Source organism: Cavia porcellus, unplaced genomic scaffold (assembly GCF_034190915.1).
Source record: "Cavia porcellus strain 051 isolate PalLab524CR breed Dunkin Hartley unplaced genomic scaffold, mCavPor4.1 scaffold_5, whole genome shotgun sequence".
Taxonomy (NCBI): Eukaryota; Metazoa; Chordata; class Mammalia; order Rodentia; family Caviidae; genus Cavia; species Cavia porcellus.
In genome coordinates this window covers 55,347,142-55,362,189 of record NW_026947488.1, presented here as the reverse complement: position 1 = coordinate 55,362,189, position 15,048 = coordinate 55,347,142, and the positions used below count along the sequence as shown (strand labels likewise).

Sequence of the window (15,048 nt, the reverse complement as noted above, 5' to 3'; positions counted from 1 at the left end):
GGGCAGAGAGCCAATCATGTCTCCTGGCATCTGTGCTGAAAGGGTGTATGATGTCTCTGAGCTCTCATACTAGGCAATATTCTCCTGATGGCTTGACTGTTGGTAAAGTAGATGTATTACACAGGGACTGGCCTGGCACCAGTAACCCTGTAGCTGAAAAATGACCAATAATGGGCTTTATCTCCCACCTAGCTTTTTCCTAAGACCATTCTATCTTCTGTGAGGATATAGACTAGGGTCATTTGGCTGACTGACTACTGAGGTGGTCTTGACAGCCCTCCCGGGGCCATCATACCATGTTTGGGGATCTACTCTTAGCAGAGACATTGGACCCCATGGAGTTGGCCTGACTGGGTCCGTAGCAGCTAGAACACAGGTTACCAGAGACATGAATGTTAAGAGTGGCCCTGAGTCGAGCGAGCATATCTTCCAGTTACTGGTATGGGGCACTCTGGTATCATCACAAAGGCAAGTTGGAAAAGGAAATCTTGTAAAGAACGGGAGTGAAGAAAGCTGTCCAGCCAACTCCCTCAAAACCCACAACGTTAGGATGGGATGAAAGCTTACCCAGGTAAGAAACTAGAATTAAGATGCCCCAGAATCAGAAACACATAACTTGTTTTCCTGCTGCTTCACCTAAGGCTCCTGTAGGGTGATGGGAATACACTTTTTTTTTTTTTTTTTTTTTTTCTCGTCTTTTTCCTTTTTATCGGTACCAGAGATCGAACTCATGACCGCACACTTGCAAGGCAGGCACTTATGCCACTGAGCTAAACCCCCAGCCCTGGGAATATACTTCTGTAGAATCATGTGGGCTGCCCCAGGCACTGTCATTCACTGTCGGGACTGCTATGGTGATGAGTGCCCTCATCCCCCTCTAGGAATGAGGGCAGTCCGTCTTACAATGCCAGGGGTCTTCTCCCATGCTGTCACAGACTTGGCAAGGGTGTTGTAGTTTTAGAGAGCACTCCTTTGCCCACTGCCCCTTTCGCTTGTACTTGAAGCACTCTGACTTCCTTCCATTACTCTTGGGTTACTGAAGTTTCTCCTAGTGTTGTGAGCTTGAGGCTTGTTCATTAGGGCAAGCATAGCTCTAGGCTGCCTCTTTTCTTCATTCAAATCTTGTTTGCCTTCTGTTTGTTTTTTTTTGTTTGTTTGTTTGTTTGTTTGTTTTTCCTTTTTCTCTTTTGGTACCAGGAATCAAACTTACGACCTTGCACTCACCAGGCAGGCGCTTATGCTACTGACCTATATCCCTGGCCCTGTCTTCTACTCCTTTGTAGTTACTAAAAGACCAAATAATCCACACTGAGCAGTTGACATACCTGCTTGTGGGCCTGTTGGAGTTCCTGGAGCTTTTCTTTTTGTATCTGGAACTGACTGAGTAATAAAATACTGTCCTAGGATAATCTGACCACCTCTAGATTCCAGGTCTAATTAATGTATTTACAGAATGCTTCTTCAAACCAGAGCTGAAAAGCAGTTAGATATTCTTGTTTGTTTGTTTCTTTTTTGAGACAGGGTCTCGTGATTTGTAGTTTAGGCCAGTCTTGAACTCACTATGTAGAACACGCTAGCCTCAAACCTCCTGAGTGATAAGATTATAGATGTGCATCACCACACCCAGCTAGATTTTCATCAAAGGCTCAACTGATAGACCTGAGCTTATCATAGTTGCAGGTTTGGGCATTCTTTGTCACATACCCACAAAAATAATCTTGATATATAACTTTCATTCTTCTCCATACCATGTGTTAAAATGCCACCAGAGCCCCTCTTGGGATCCAGATAATGCAATAGTTAACTGATTTTCAGAGGTAAAGCTGAAAAAGCTTCATTATTAGCCTACTTAGCAGCTTTTACAGTCCTTTTCCTTTCTCCTGCTGTGTAGTAAGAAACCAGGATAAAACTACACATCATTCCAGGTCAGAGGAAAGGCCATTGTTACGATATGAAAGCAGGTCCTCAGACAGTCTACTTCATTTTCCTTGCATTGCTGAATGCCTGTAGCTAGAAAAGGGACTCACACCTGAAATTGGCACCTGCCACTCTTCAAAAGGGTAGAGTGGTAGCTGGCTTATAAATTGAGTTCCCTTGAATCTAGGGCCCAGGGATAGACAGACTGAGACCTGCTGAGGACTGGGCTTTACCTCCTGAGGGTACTGACTGAGCAGGCTGGTAAGGAGGTAGTGTGCAGGGAGGTGGAGCTGACAGCACCAGCTCTTGAGAGGAGGGTTGGTCTAGAGCAAAGATTAGGGCTCTGCGAGAGGGCCATAAAGGCCTGAATACAAGGCACTTCCCATTTTTTTTGTTTCTTCCAGTAAAAGAAATAATTGACATTATTTAGACTGCGAAGGGGTAGCCATGTCTCATTTTCCCCAAGTGGATACATAGGTTATTTTTTATTATGCAAGAACATAAGATGATCTTTCTGAAGCACCTTGCTTGAATCCCAGTGAATGAGGAGGCATCTAAGTGGAGAATCAAAAGGAATACACGCGGTATTCTTGTGAGGGTCCGTGGATAAAAAGAGAAGAAATTAGGTTGTGGGATCCTTATAGGCCTCTCCCCGGGTTAATTCCCAACCCATTATTGGGGGTGTTCCAGGACCATCTCCTGGTGGTTCTGAAGTGTGTGACCAGACAGGGCTGAAGCTACGGGATTCTTACAGGCCTATCCCTGGACCAACCCATTAGTGGGGATATTATAGAGCCACCCCTATGGATTCCTGTGCCTTTAGATCATAAAAACCTTATAGAGCCTTTCCCTAGGTCAGTTCTGCATGAGAGCTTTATAGGGAGAGCTTCTTCTAGTCTGTGATCCTGTCCGACTCTTACATCAGATGTTCCGCAGTAGAGCTGAACTTTTCTTGGAGGCTCAGCATCACAGCCCTAAGTGAGCACAGGTGCCATTTCCTTTGAACCTGTTGGATATCCCCCTTTAAACACAGTACATTTTCTGGTAAGGGCCCAGAACTGAGCTGCCTTACTGACTGAATACCTCTTTTCCAATTAATACCCTCTTTGAGGAGGTACATAACAAATTCTTTATTCAGTAAAACCCAGACCCCTGAGTTTTCCATAGATGTGGCTGTTGGATTTTGGCTAAGAAACAGGCACTTCCACAGATGATATTGCACTACCCTGCAGAATAGGAACAGAGACTAAAACGTCTCCAAAAAAACTCATCTTCCTAGATCAAACCGCAAACCATACATGTCTATTGACAAAAACCTCAAAAGTCAAACACAGTGAAAATTCAGTGAGCAAACATAGATTACACGTCCTTTTACGTAAGGACATAAATTTGAGGTCAGAGTAATACTAAAACTGAGGAGAATGGGGGAAAGGACTAGCATTAAAAAGTAACTCCAGAGTGTCGGGGGAGAATTTTTTTTTAGTACTGGAAATCGAACTCATGACCTCACACTTGCCAGGAAGGTGCTGTGCAGCTGAGCTATATCCCTGGCCCTCAAAGTGCAAAATTTAGAACACATAAATTTCTTTTTCCCACATGTACTTTCCAACTCTTTCCCTACATTAACAAACAGCCAAATAATTTGAATTCTTCCTTTGAAGAAAGCTTGGGGGCAGGAGGCATAAGAGACCCAGAAGTGGGTGGTGGGGGTAGAGCAGTAATTCATAAGGCGTACTCCTTCAGAGTGAGCGGATAACTTACTGGGCCCCACAAACATCACTAGAGGGAACTATCTCAATAGCCACCTGAGTCTACATTGTCAAGATACCACCCCAAAGGAAATAATATTAGGTAGACAGAGCACATGCCTCCTTTATAAGGAAGTGACCTGGAGAACTCTTTTTCAGGCCAAAGCATCTAGATCGCAGCTCCTGTCCAGCTCTAGGGCCCAAGGGCATGTTCGAGCCAGCCACCTTAGCATGCCTTGGCCTCATTTCTCTAGGGGGGTGAAAAACCACAGCTACTTAAAGGGGACACCCCTCCATGCTGCAAGGACCAACAGCAAGAGGGAACTTGCATAAACAGGCCCCACACAGTATGTGGAAGCCCTCCTGTTTCCTGCAAAAGTCAAAGCCTTAACTCTGTTGCCTCGTCATCTCCAAACAGCAATCAAATCAGTCTTTGGTGTCAGAAATGTTCCATATATCCATCAAGCAGCCTTAGTCACTTGTAAAAGAAGGAAAGTCCCCCCAACAGAGGAGTTACCTTCCATTGTGGCTGGGCTTCTTGGTTGCTGATGTCTGGTGAGGTCAGCTGATGTCTCAGGTATCTCCTGGCTGGCTTATCAAACTTTATGTGGTAAGTCTAAAAGATTTAAGCAAAGAATTACAAAGTATATGCTGGATGGTGAAAGAAAAGCAGCTCCATGTATTGAAGGTCACAGCTAAGTGGTTCCATAATAACAGAAAAGAAACATTGCAGGCAGTGCAGATACCTGAGGTTTTCAGTCTCACAAGCCAGAAAAAAGCATGTTTTGGTCTGAGGTTGTATAGAATTAATTCCCTTAGAGTGCTGTGCAAGCTCAAGTGGGTAAGAAGGGGAATGATTTCCTCAGCTCCCATTGTTCTGGCTACAGTGGGATACAACTTTAGCATTTTTTATTTTGAGACAGTTGTGCTAAATTAAGGGCCCAAATTTGTGATCTTCCTGCCTTAGCCCTCCTAGCGCTGAGATGGTTGGTGTGTGCTAAACCCAGCCCTTCACACTGAGCTGCATCCCTAACCCTTTTTGTATTTTTAATTGAAGATAGTGTCTTGTTAAATTGCCCAACCAGAGTTTGAACTTGTGATCTCTTCCTTCAATTCCACAAAGTGCTAGGATTATAGGCATGCATCACCATGCCTAGCTTTTAACAGTTAAACTCTCCTGCCTGTCCTGGAACCTGCATCTGTATTCGGGTTCCCTGGGCCACCTTAGTGCTATTCTAAAAGTACTACTTTATTAGCATTACTAACTTCCTGGAATAGCCCTGTGTTCAGCTGTCTTAGTGGCTAGATGTTGGTAGACTGATGGTATTCAACTTGGCTGAGGAAAATAAAGTTAAAGGAGAAATAGTTTGGCCTTGAACAAATATCCCTCTTCCCTTTTAATTTCTGCTGAGGCTTAGGTCCTGATGCTCGGCATCTTTCCTGAACCTAATTCATGTCTCTGTCTTAGTTTTGTATGTTTTGAGATACATTTTCTTTCATCTTCCTATTTAGGTTCAGAAGATGGCAAAATCCATGTGTGGAATGGTGAGAGTGGCATAAAGGTAGCAGTATTGGATGGTAAACACACAGGCCCCATCACCTGTTTGCAGTTCAACCCTAAGTTCATGACATTTGCCAGCGCGTGTTCCAACATGGTATGTCAGCGACGAGAGGTATCTTCTATGTAGGGTCCTCTAGTTGGGGCAGGTGGAGAAGGGGGCTCAGTGACCACAATAAGCTGTTCTGCTTAGGCATAAATACCCAAATCTGTGTTTCTCAGCTCTGGTTTCCCATTTCACCTTCCATTATGTGATCTCCAATTGGACTTGTCTTTCACTTTCATTGTTGTATTTAGGATCTAAGATCATTACTGAGCTCTCAAGAATTACAGGCCAAGTTTTCTTCAGTTTTAGGCCATACTACCTAGATTATCCTTGAAGCTGTTTTGCTTCTTAAGGATATGTCTTTTGTGACTCCATTGTTTCAGTTTTCCATTCCTTTTGGTGTATATTGAATTCCTCAGAAATCTTAGTTGATAATGACTCACTACTTAGAATTAACTTCGCACCCTTGTCCTATGTAATACTGGCAGAACAAAAGATCAGTGTGGTTTCCTCTTGGTGGTCTTCTAAATCTATCTGATTATTTGGGAATGAGCATTTTATTACTAGCCTTTCCCAGAGCATGTTGCCCTTCCTGTCTCCCCAGTCCCACTCCGTGCTGTTTACTTGTTTAATAGTGCTGGATATCAAATCCAGAGGCTTCATGGTTGGTAGACAGGGGCTGTTCTACTCCCTTCTTTAGAAATCAAAATAATGTCAGAAAAAGCACAGCAAAGCTATCCAGTCTCTCTTGGGGTTTTTTTGTTTTGGTTTCTTTTAGATCAGGCAGGAGAGCCTGTCTGAGGTTACCTGGTAGAAGAGTAGTCATGTCAGCTTACCTATACTCGAGGACTTTTTTCCCTACAAAACTAGATCACTGTGGTACCTTGTAGACAGTGAAAGCTGAAGGGAAACAGAACCAGTACACTTCCACCTGAGGTGGGGTGGTGGGAGGATGCCATCAGAGGGAGGGTGCCTCTCCATAACTGCTCCAAAGCTGGAGTTGGGTATCTTATGCTGTGAGGTGGGGTGTGAAGAACTTTTCACAATGAAAAAATGCTTAGCTTTTTAAAGTAAACAATGTTTTCTTTACAGGCCTTCTGGTTGCCCACCATTGATGACTGACTCTCATGTTGCTTGCCTAATTCTGAATAGTGAGGGTGGCCAGCAGGATAACCTCAGAGAGGACTGAGAGAATAGTGAGATTGGATCATTTGACTGGGCTGGAGAACATCTTTTCACATGGCCTTCTCCTGGATGTGCTGTACATCTGCGCAAAAGAAAAAAATTCCTTTGCCGAGCTTCTTCAAAAGGACTTGTGGTGCTGCAGATTCATTTGGGACTTGGCCTTTGCAGCTGGCACCCCACCCACCAAGCTCCTCCAGAGGAGTGACCAGACTTGTAATTAGGTTAGAGTGGAACGCTCAGTGCGCCTTCAATTTTGAATGTATTTGCTGCTGAGGAGCCAGTGAAGTTGTCAGTTCTGCACATACATTCTCCCACCCCTGTAAATGCATGGGAAACCGAAGTTCTGGTTTTTGAGATGCTAGGGAAATTCATTGCCCCTTGCCCTCTCCCTGCATGTCTTGTTACTAGGTCTCCCTGTGTACTTATGGCATTATTCCACAGTCATCATGTTTCTTAGGTGCCAAACATTTACAGAAAGAAGTCTTCATATACCTTGGGGTCAGATACTGTAGGACCTTGCTTGTAAGGAAGCCATGCATTTAACCCTAGGAGAATGGGTGGTCTGGGCAGGCCTCAGGCTCTGATGTTGGGTAGGAGAAGGCCCAGAAGTTTAGAAGAGGAGGGAAGTGGTTAACAGGCAAGTTCCTAGAGTTGGAAGGTTTACCAGCAGTCTGGTGTAGTCCCCCCATCAAAACAAACCCACAGTCATCCTGGGTGCCTACCAAGCTTGGTTTGTACAAAAGCAAGGTAGGAGTCTATTTTTGTACTTGAGACATATCACGCTTTCCTGTGGGCCAGTATTGTGGAGTGAGTGAGTTTACACTGATGCCTTCCTTTCCTGCCCATCACAAATTGTGTACATAGTCTCCAAATGACACTCCTTCCTCATGCCCCTCCTTTCCTCAGCTCCCCACCCAAGAGCTGGTTCTAGGCCTGTGTTATATGTTATATTTAGCCTTTTTATATAAGATCTTTGATTTGTTTGTACTCTAGCACAGCGTGTGCATCTCCATTTAAATATATTTGTGTATACATACATGCATATACCTATCCATCTGTAGTTTCTCAAAGTTCAGCCTAAGGAGAGAGTTCTGCAGCCCAGGAAAAAGACTACATCGTTGCTAATAGTGTTTGCCACAAGTGTTAGTCTTCCCTGTTACCTTTTTCCCTTTGGAAGACTAAATAAAACAAAGCTTCTAGTGTTTGCTGTTTCCATGGCAGCTAAGTGAGGGTCTTGGGATGACTCTCCTGTGTTCTTCAGGCTGCACTTTGGAGCCCTCTCTACAGTATTACTCTTTTTTTGCCTGGTGATGCTCTGTGCTTACATACGTGTGACAGTCATTTTTGCATGGCTTCTGTGCCTGGCTTGCAGCATTTGGGAACAGGATGCTGGAACCAAAGTGTTTTTTGTTTGAGGCTGCTCTGCAAATTACAAGTAATTCCCACCTAGCTGGCATGTCTGCTTTCTTGCTTTTTCTTGTCTCCTATTGAGAAGAAGGAGCTCTTGTCAGGCTCAGGTTGAGATGAAGTACAGACTGGCCATGGGCTTACTTCCCTTGCATAGCCATTGTGGGGGCAGAGCAAGTGGCATCTTGGTAAGCTCCCAACCAGACTTTTATGTAGGTAACACCCCCTGCAGATCCAGAAATCTGCCTAACAAGGTTATGGCTTGCCCAGAGGTTTACCGCAGCTGGGGTAAATCAAATCATCGCTGCTACTATTGAGCAGCAACCAAAAGTTATGAATAATTAATCCATTTTGTTTAAAGCAATTACTTCCTGACTTGTTACTTAAATTTTTCGAGCAAGGGTATATACCTTTCCCAAAAGTAGACAAAATCTGCAGCTGCCCCCATGCCACCCCCTATGTAGTTCTTCCTTCCCAGGAGCTTTAGAAATCAAATGATCTGAGCTGTTACTGCCACCTGTGCTTTTCAGGTTAGAAAATTCATGTTAGGACTAACTACAGAGAGTGCTTGACACCATGGGTTAACAAGAAAGGCCATGTCACTTACATAACTGTAATGACAGAATGACTTGCCCAGCAGCAGGAATAATTTGAGTTCCTGTGTCTAAAGCTAAAGCACCACGTCCTTTCAAAGTATGACACCACACAGCCTCTACTTCTGAGCCCTGTGGCACTACTGCTGGCTCCAGAGTTGCTGAGAAAAAGAAAGATGCAGCTGAACATGACCTCAGGCACTGCGATGGTGGAGACGGAGAGAAGCAAGAGTTCAGGCTGAGAGCCTGTGCTGCAGGGATGTCTCAGTGGCAGCCAGGGATGCTAAGCTCTCCTCGGTGGGGAGGAGCTGCTCATCACCTTCTGAAGACTCAAGGCCAAAGCCACTGCTTTATGTGAGACCATGATACTACATTGGTAAACCACCAGCCAGTAGGGTATCTTTTAATATTCCCTGTTGCAATCATAATTACTGCTTATTTTTAAAAATTTAGGCATTTATACAATCAGTTTGCTACCCAAATGCTACATAGCACTGTTAATCTTTTGGTGTTAAATGTTCCTCTAAACTTCTGTGTATAGATTTTTTTTTTGGTGTGTTTACATAGTTGTTATTCTACTGTACATACGATTTTATGTCCCTTTTGTACTTAACATAAACATCTTTTCCATGTTACCAGTCTTAAAGTTTTCTGGCTTCAGCTTCTTCCACTGAATTTCTGTAAGACTGCTTTACCTGGTTCCCAGGATGGGGAGAGATGGGTTGTCCTCTGTTCTGGCTCACAGGGGGCCTCTGTGATGCTGTGTGAATGGATTGTTAGGCCCTTGTTAACTAGGACCTATGGGCCCCAGACCCATTCCTCACCCTTGGGCTCCAGTGAACATCCATAGGGCCAGAAATTAATGAGTGGCAAAAGTTGGCTTGAGTCAGTCTTGATCTTCAAAGACTGCTTAGCACAAATCTCAGTCTATTTCCCCTGTTTACCTCAACACTTGATCAGTTTGGCAGCCCTTGTGGAATGAGTCATTCTGGTAGGTCCTGGCTTCTAGAGCAAAGATGGCTGGAGCCTTCAAGGCACCTGCACCAGGTCTGGCAGAAGGCTTAACGGTTTGCTTGTAACCCATCACCTGACTGGTGATTTGGCAATTCCTGGATCCTGGAGTAAATCTAGCTCAGCCTCCTCAAGAGCTGCAGGACCTGCCTCCTTTTGGTTCTTTGGCTGGCTGTGAACCAAAAAAGATGAAAACCTTGGGCTAGCTACATATAAGTCACATATGCCTGTAGCCCCAGCATTTGGGAGGCTGAGGCAGAACAAGTTCAAAGACAACCTGGACTACAGTGGGAAACGCCCATCTCTAAAAACACATTTTTATATGTGCTGCAGAAGTGAGCACATAAATAATGTATTTTTAAAGGAAAAAATCAGGCCTTCTACATTAGCCAGTTCAATCAGTTGGTAGAGAAGACATCCTGGCTTAGGTACGATTAGCCATCCATAGGTACTCCTGACTTCCAGCTACTGTACCAAGGAGGAAGACTCAGCAAAAGCTGCTGCAGCCGTTAGCCTTTGTTCATAGAATAGTGAGCAAGTAGACCAGTATGGCTGCCCTTGCAGCAGTCTGCCAGGTGGAGGAGATCTACAGCACCTACTCCCTGGGTTTTAGTCTTGTCCAGGGAGCAAGACCAGAAACAGGCACAAGGCTGGGGAAGAAGCAGCCAGCAGGCTGTGGGCACAGCTTGGCTCAGTGATGTGGTAATAGGCAGGGAACAGGATGTTGCCCCACTCCAGGAGGCAGGGAAGGGCTGTGCTGAGGAAGGAGGAAGTCACACTCCTTGTGGGCTTGTGTCTTGCACTCCAGCATTGGCTGGCTGCCTGACAATAGGTGGGAGTCCTAGGGAGCTGCTGGAGCTTCGGACCAGCCAGTTTGTCAAGGCTCAGCTGGGGCAGACCAGTTGGCTTGCAGGTCCAGGGCTCTTGAATACAGCTTTTGTGAAAATGGGAAATATTTGATGTTGCAGTTTTTCCTGTCTGCCCTGGACAGTGAAATCTAAAATGAACTAATGGATAGCAAACGGGGACCGACAGTCAGGTGAGACACAGCTTTTACATCAGCCATCTTGAATGACATCAGTCTGCAGTCTAGAATTGAGTTGCCTGATAAAAGTCACCTCTGTTATAAAACTAGGAGTGAATCAGGAGTCAGGCAAAGCTAGGCTTGTCTTGAAGATGGCTTGTCTTGTAATTCAACAAATATTTCTAGAGCTTCATAAGTTTTAGATGACAGAAGTCTTGTGGGGAAGATAAGAACTTAAGCTATTTATCCAACAGCAATCCTTAAGGTCCTAACTTGCCTCCAGCCAAGTCTAGTAGCTTTACATAAATTGGTATTCAAAATCAAGTGAAAATGCAGCCATTCTGCTATCGCAAGCACAGAGCTCACCAGTGGTAGTAACAGCCTCTTCAGTTTCCTGGCAAGAGAAGAGGTAGCTCTCAAGCCAAGAACTGGGCAGGACGCAATGCTAAGAAAACCTGTGGTCCTCATATGCAAGCTTGCAAGGTAGAGTTAAAACTAATTAACTGGAAGGTATTAGAAGGTGTCAGTGATCACGGACAAGCAGTCCACAATTCACAAGGGCTGATCTGCATATAAACATTTAATAATATGGAGATGATAGCAACAAAGGCATTGCTGGGGCATAGGATTAAGACAGGGCTGAAGCAGTCAGTGAGGAGCCCAGGCAGTAGAGTCCTGCCTGCTTGGCCAACTCTGGGACATCTTGCCCCTTTTTGCTGTGCCCTACCGTTAGCTTCAGAACCTGTGTCCTGCAGTAGTAAAGGACAGGAGGGCAAGGTGTGAGCTGGATCTGAGGAGCTGTCTTCAATATGGTTATTTCACAGGGCTCTCTGCCTGGACTGGAGGCTGAATGGATGCCCTGACGTCTGGAGATTGGACCCTGGATCCAGATAAGCAGCCTGTCCCTCATGGCATCTTTGGCTGATACCTTCAACCCCGGTGTCCCTATCTGACAATACTTGAGGTTACTGAGAATCTTGTCTGGGGGAGCCTTAAGAGTTTCCTAACCTGTAAAGTGCCTCTGCCAGGGCTCTATACAACTTTGTTGTACTGAGGATTGAACTCAGGACCTCGCACTTGCCAGGCAGGCCCTCTTGAAAACTTCTCAGCTCTGGCTGCCCAGTATTAACGTTTCCTTTGAAATGGATGGGTGGGGGTGGAAAGCGAGAAGAGCACTGAGCTGTGGCTAGTGATGGGGCAGCAAGGCCTGCTCCTGGTCATGCAGAGAAAGATGCCCAGACTGCACCAGCCCGGGAGTGGTTCTGGGTTATAATGTGAATCCTCAGGGTCCACTGCCTCCTTGGACTTGGCTGTGCAAGGGAATCACGAACACAGAGACATCATCATAGGACACTTGCCCTTCCCCTGTGGAACCGTCCTCCTTCCCCTGTGTGCTTCGAATCAGCATTTGGGCCAACTCTGAGAACCTGTGAAGAGTATCCCATAGGTGTACTTTGGGGCTAAGCAAAGTGTCCATCTATAAGCCAAGCAAGCCACAAAGCTGGTAGGGCTACAAAGAGACCACAGGAATCCAAATCCAAACCCAAGGATCTAAGGGAAGAACACACATTGTACTCCCTTCTCTTCCCCATGAGACAGCACTGACCAGCACTGACCCTGGCTACCTGCCCCGAGTTGGGCTCATTATCAGTGCTGGGTTCTCAGTTCTAACTACTTGGTGTTACTGGCTCCAATGTAGGCCTAGGCAAGTCCCCAGCAGCTACAGTACCTGTGTGGGTCATCTCGGTTCCCGGGGAGGAAGCTCCACACCAGCCGTGCCACCTGCTCATTGGAGAGGACATCCCAGAGCCCGTCTGTTGCCATGATGACCACATCATCTTCCTGCAGCTCTAGCTGGTCCATATCCAGCACAGTCACCTGAAAGTTAAGCCCAGCGATCCTTTGGCATACCTGCCTGGCTCCCATCAGGCTCAATCCCTTTCTGGGCTGATGGAAGCTGGGGCAGATTACCTTGCACCCTCACCTGTGGGACAGAGAGCAAGAAGGGCTTGAGCTGGATGTTGGTGTCCAGGACTCTGAGCTGATGGTCTCCTAAGCCCCGAGAGACGGCCAGTGTTCCCAGGAGTCGAGCCTGAGGCCGAGAAAAGTATGAGGCAATGGTGAACAGCTCTAGTAAATGCCCAAGCACTAGGCCCTGGCACTACTGGGCACATAAGGAGACATGAACCATGACCCTCAGGAGTCCCTGGCTGAGGGAGAAACATAAGGGACCAGACACCGAGACACTAGCTGCAGGCCCCAGTAAGAGACAAGGGAATCCCCCCTCCAAGGAACAACTAAAGAAGGGTTCTTGAAGGGGAGCCAGGACTGACCTGCCGACCCTGTCCGTGAATCAGTGGATATTTGAGATCTGACTTCTCCACGCGTTTGTAGCTCCTGACAGGAACAGCTCAAGCATTACCCAAGGCCTATACCCTACCGTATCTCTCAGCCCATGGCCCAGCTGTCATACCCTTATAGTGCCCACTCTGCCCAGATGGAAGGAGACTGCCCCAAGCTTCTCCCTTCCCACCATGCACCCCCAGCCTACCCTGCTCACCAGCCATTCATGTGGTGATCCCTGAACAAAACCTTCTGACCCAAGTCATCCCCCTTTAATCGCCGAGGGAACTCCAGTCGGGTGAACTCACCAGCCAGAAGCTCTGGGTAGACAAAGGCCTGGGGTGGGAAAGCTGTGCTCAGGTCAGGTTTCCTTCTGTGGCTACCTGTGGTCCTGGACCCAGGAGCTGGGGGCCACAGCCTCCCACTACCAAGGGAACCACCTACCAGCTGCTGAATCCGTTGCCGCTCAGTCTCTGGGGTGAACTCAGAGCTCAGTGGCCTTGTCTCATCTCTCCGTACCAAAAGAGCCCTGGTTGGGGTCGGAGAGTAGAGGAAGGTGTGAAACTACCTCCTCCCTCGCCTGTGGTCATGCTCCTGCCAGCCCTATCAGCTACTGAGCCAGCTCTGGCCACGCTGATCCCTCGCTCAAAGCCCTCCCTGATTCATTATGACCTGCAGGGTGAAGGCTCAGGCCTTTGGTCTGGCACTTGAGGTCCCTGCCCTCCCTGGCTTCTGTTCTCTGTCTTTACATTCAACATATGCCAAGTATAAATACTGTACAAACAGCTTAACCAATCTTCCCCATTTCTAAACCTCCACCTCCATCCTTCCATGGTCCCCACTGCTTCTGGTGCTCTCCTGCCCACCCACAAAAGCTCACTCACCTGCTGTCCCCAGCATTGGCTACATACAGCTTTCCCTGCAGGGACACAGCCACCAGCGCTGTGCAGCCGCCCACCTGACATGAGGCCTCCAGCTCCCGCCCAATCACCTCATCCTGGAACAAACCAAGGTAATCTTAGCTGCCATCAGTCCAGCCACCATACATACTACGGACCCCACCTTCCACCCTTCAGTTCACTTCCAACCAATAGGCCTGTAATCTCAGCCCACAGTCTAGTCATAACTCTCAAACCTCTGCGTCAGGAGACCTAGATAAGAGAAGTGTTACTCGAAACAGGAAAAGAAATCAGTTCCTGCAGTAAAAACCAAGTGGGTGCAATAAAAGATGCAGGTAAGAACACTTAGAATATAACAGACACTGAGTGTGTGGAGGGGTTAGCGATGACTGGCAGTTAGTAGTGAACAAACCCAAGCCGTCTTCCCAGTCAGCCCATCTGGGGTGACCACAGCTGTAGTGCCCCTTCCCTCAGGCCTCTGAGCCCAAACTTTCCCTACTTCCCCATAGGCCGCACTCACACACTCCTGGAAGGCACTTTCCAGAGCCCCAATCACCAAGTCTTCTGTCTTGATGCCCTTTTCCTCCACAAACTGCGGATCACTGAGGCAGACACAGTGGCCACTGAGGTGCATGGGGGGCCGAGTGGCCACAATGCCTTCTACCACGGCCTCCAGCTGCCGGCGCAGGCAGGAGTGCAAGGTGTTGGCAGCCAGGATGGCCGCAGCAGGACCACCATGCCCGTCAAACAGGGCCCAGTAATGACCTGTCAGGAACTGCACCAGAAGGGCTCTGTGTTAATCTCCACCTGGCTTCCTCAGCTGTCCCCAGGCCCAGCCTGAACTAGGATACTGGGCAGCCAGGCAAAAAAGCCTCAGTCTACATGCCTGGGCTCAGTCTGTCACAAGGCTGGGGCTGGATTGCACTCACCTCCTCTGCACACAGGGTCAGCCACTCTTGGTCCTCTTCAGCTCCAAAGTTGTATCTCCGTATGCACAACTTCCCGCAGGCAGCCTGATCTTCATTGAATTCAGACTTTTCTGCATTTATGATCCTGAGGCCAAGAAGTGATCAACCACTGTTCAGGGACACACCTATGTCCCTGCAGCTAGAGACCTCAGCTAGCAACAGCTCCCAGGTGCTATCCCTGTGGCGCCTGGAAGACCACCAGACCAGCACCTAGGCTTCCAAAGCTCTTTAGCTTAAAGGCTAAAGACTAAGGGCTGAGGAACAGGGTGGGCTGCCTGGACGGATCTGGGGCGCCTTCATCTCTCACTGTGAATCCCTGTTTCAAATTGCATAGGCCATAGCCCAGGGT

General features: G+C 47.2%; 2 protein-coding genes across 6 annotated transcripts in view; one reads left to right on the top strand and one right to left on the bottom strand.

Moving 5' to 3' along the window:
- Positions 1-9,089, top strand: part of Wdr82 (WD repeat domain 82) — a 28,942-nt gene extending 19,853 nt beyond the window's left edge. Inside the window, exons 8-9 of the mRNA XM_063248976.1 lie at positions 5,178-5,320; positions 6,362-9,089. Of these exons, the coding sequence (XP_063105046.1) occupies positions 5,178-5,320; positions 6,362-6,391 (173 nt within the window). The 3' untranslated portion in view covers positions 6,392-9,089. The remainder of the gene's footprint in view (positions 1-5,177; positions 5,321-6,361) is intronic.
- The window catches only part of Ppm1m (protein phosphatase, Mg2+/Mn2+ dependent 1M), a 32,606-nt gene that overhangs the window by 16,884 nt on the left and 674 nt on the right, over positions 1-15,048 (bottom strand). The window contains exons 2-11 of one of the 5 annotated variants that reach the window (XR_010047562.1): positions 14,661-14,784; positions 14,252-14,506; positions 13,717-13,829; positions 13,277-13,361; positions 13,050-13,168; positions 12,823-12,886; positions 12,474-12,581; positions 12,219-12,367; positions 4,183-4,281; positions 3,023-3,143 (exon numbers count right to left, since the gene is read on the bottom strand). Coding sequence is in view for 3 of the 5 variants with exons in the window: in XM_063248972.1 (XP_063105042.1) it covers positions 11,772-11,916; positions 12,219-12,367; positions 12,474-12,581; positions 12,823-12,886; positions 13,050-13,168; positions 13,277-13,361; positions 13,717-13,829; positions 14,252-14,506; positions 14,661-14,784 (1,162 nt within the window). In the remaining 2 variants the exon portion in view is untranslated. Of the gene's footprint in view, positions 1-3,022; positions 4,282-11,051; positions 11,917-12,218; positions 12,368-12,473; positions 12,582-12,822; positions 12,887-13,049; positions 13,169-13,276; positions 13,362-13,716; positions 13,830-14,251; positions 14,507-14,660; positions 14,785-15,048 lie in introns of those variants that run through there. The other 4 variants (XR_010047561.1, XM_063248975.1, XM_063248973.1 and 1 more) reach the window with 4 other exon arrangements.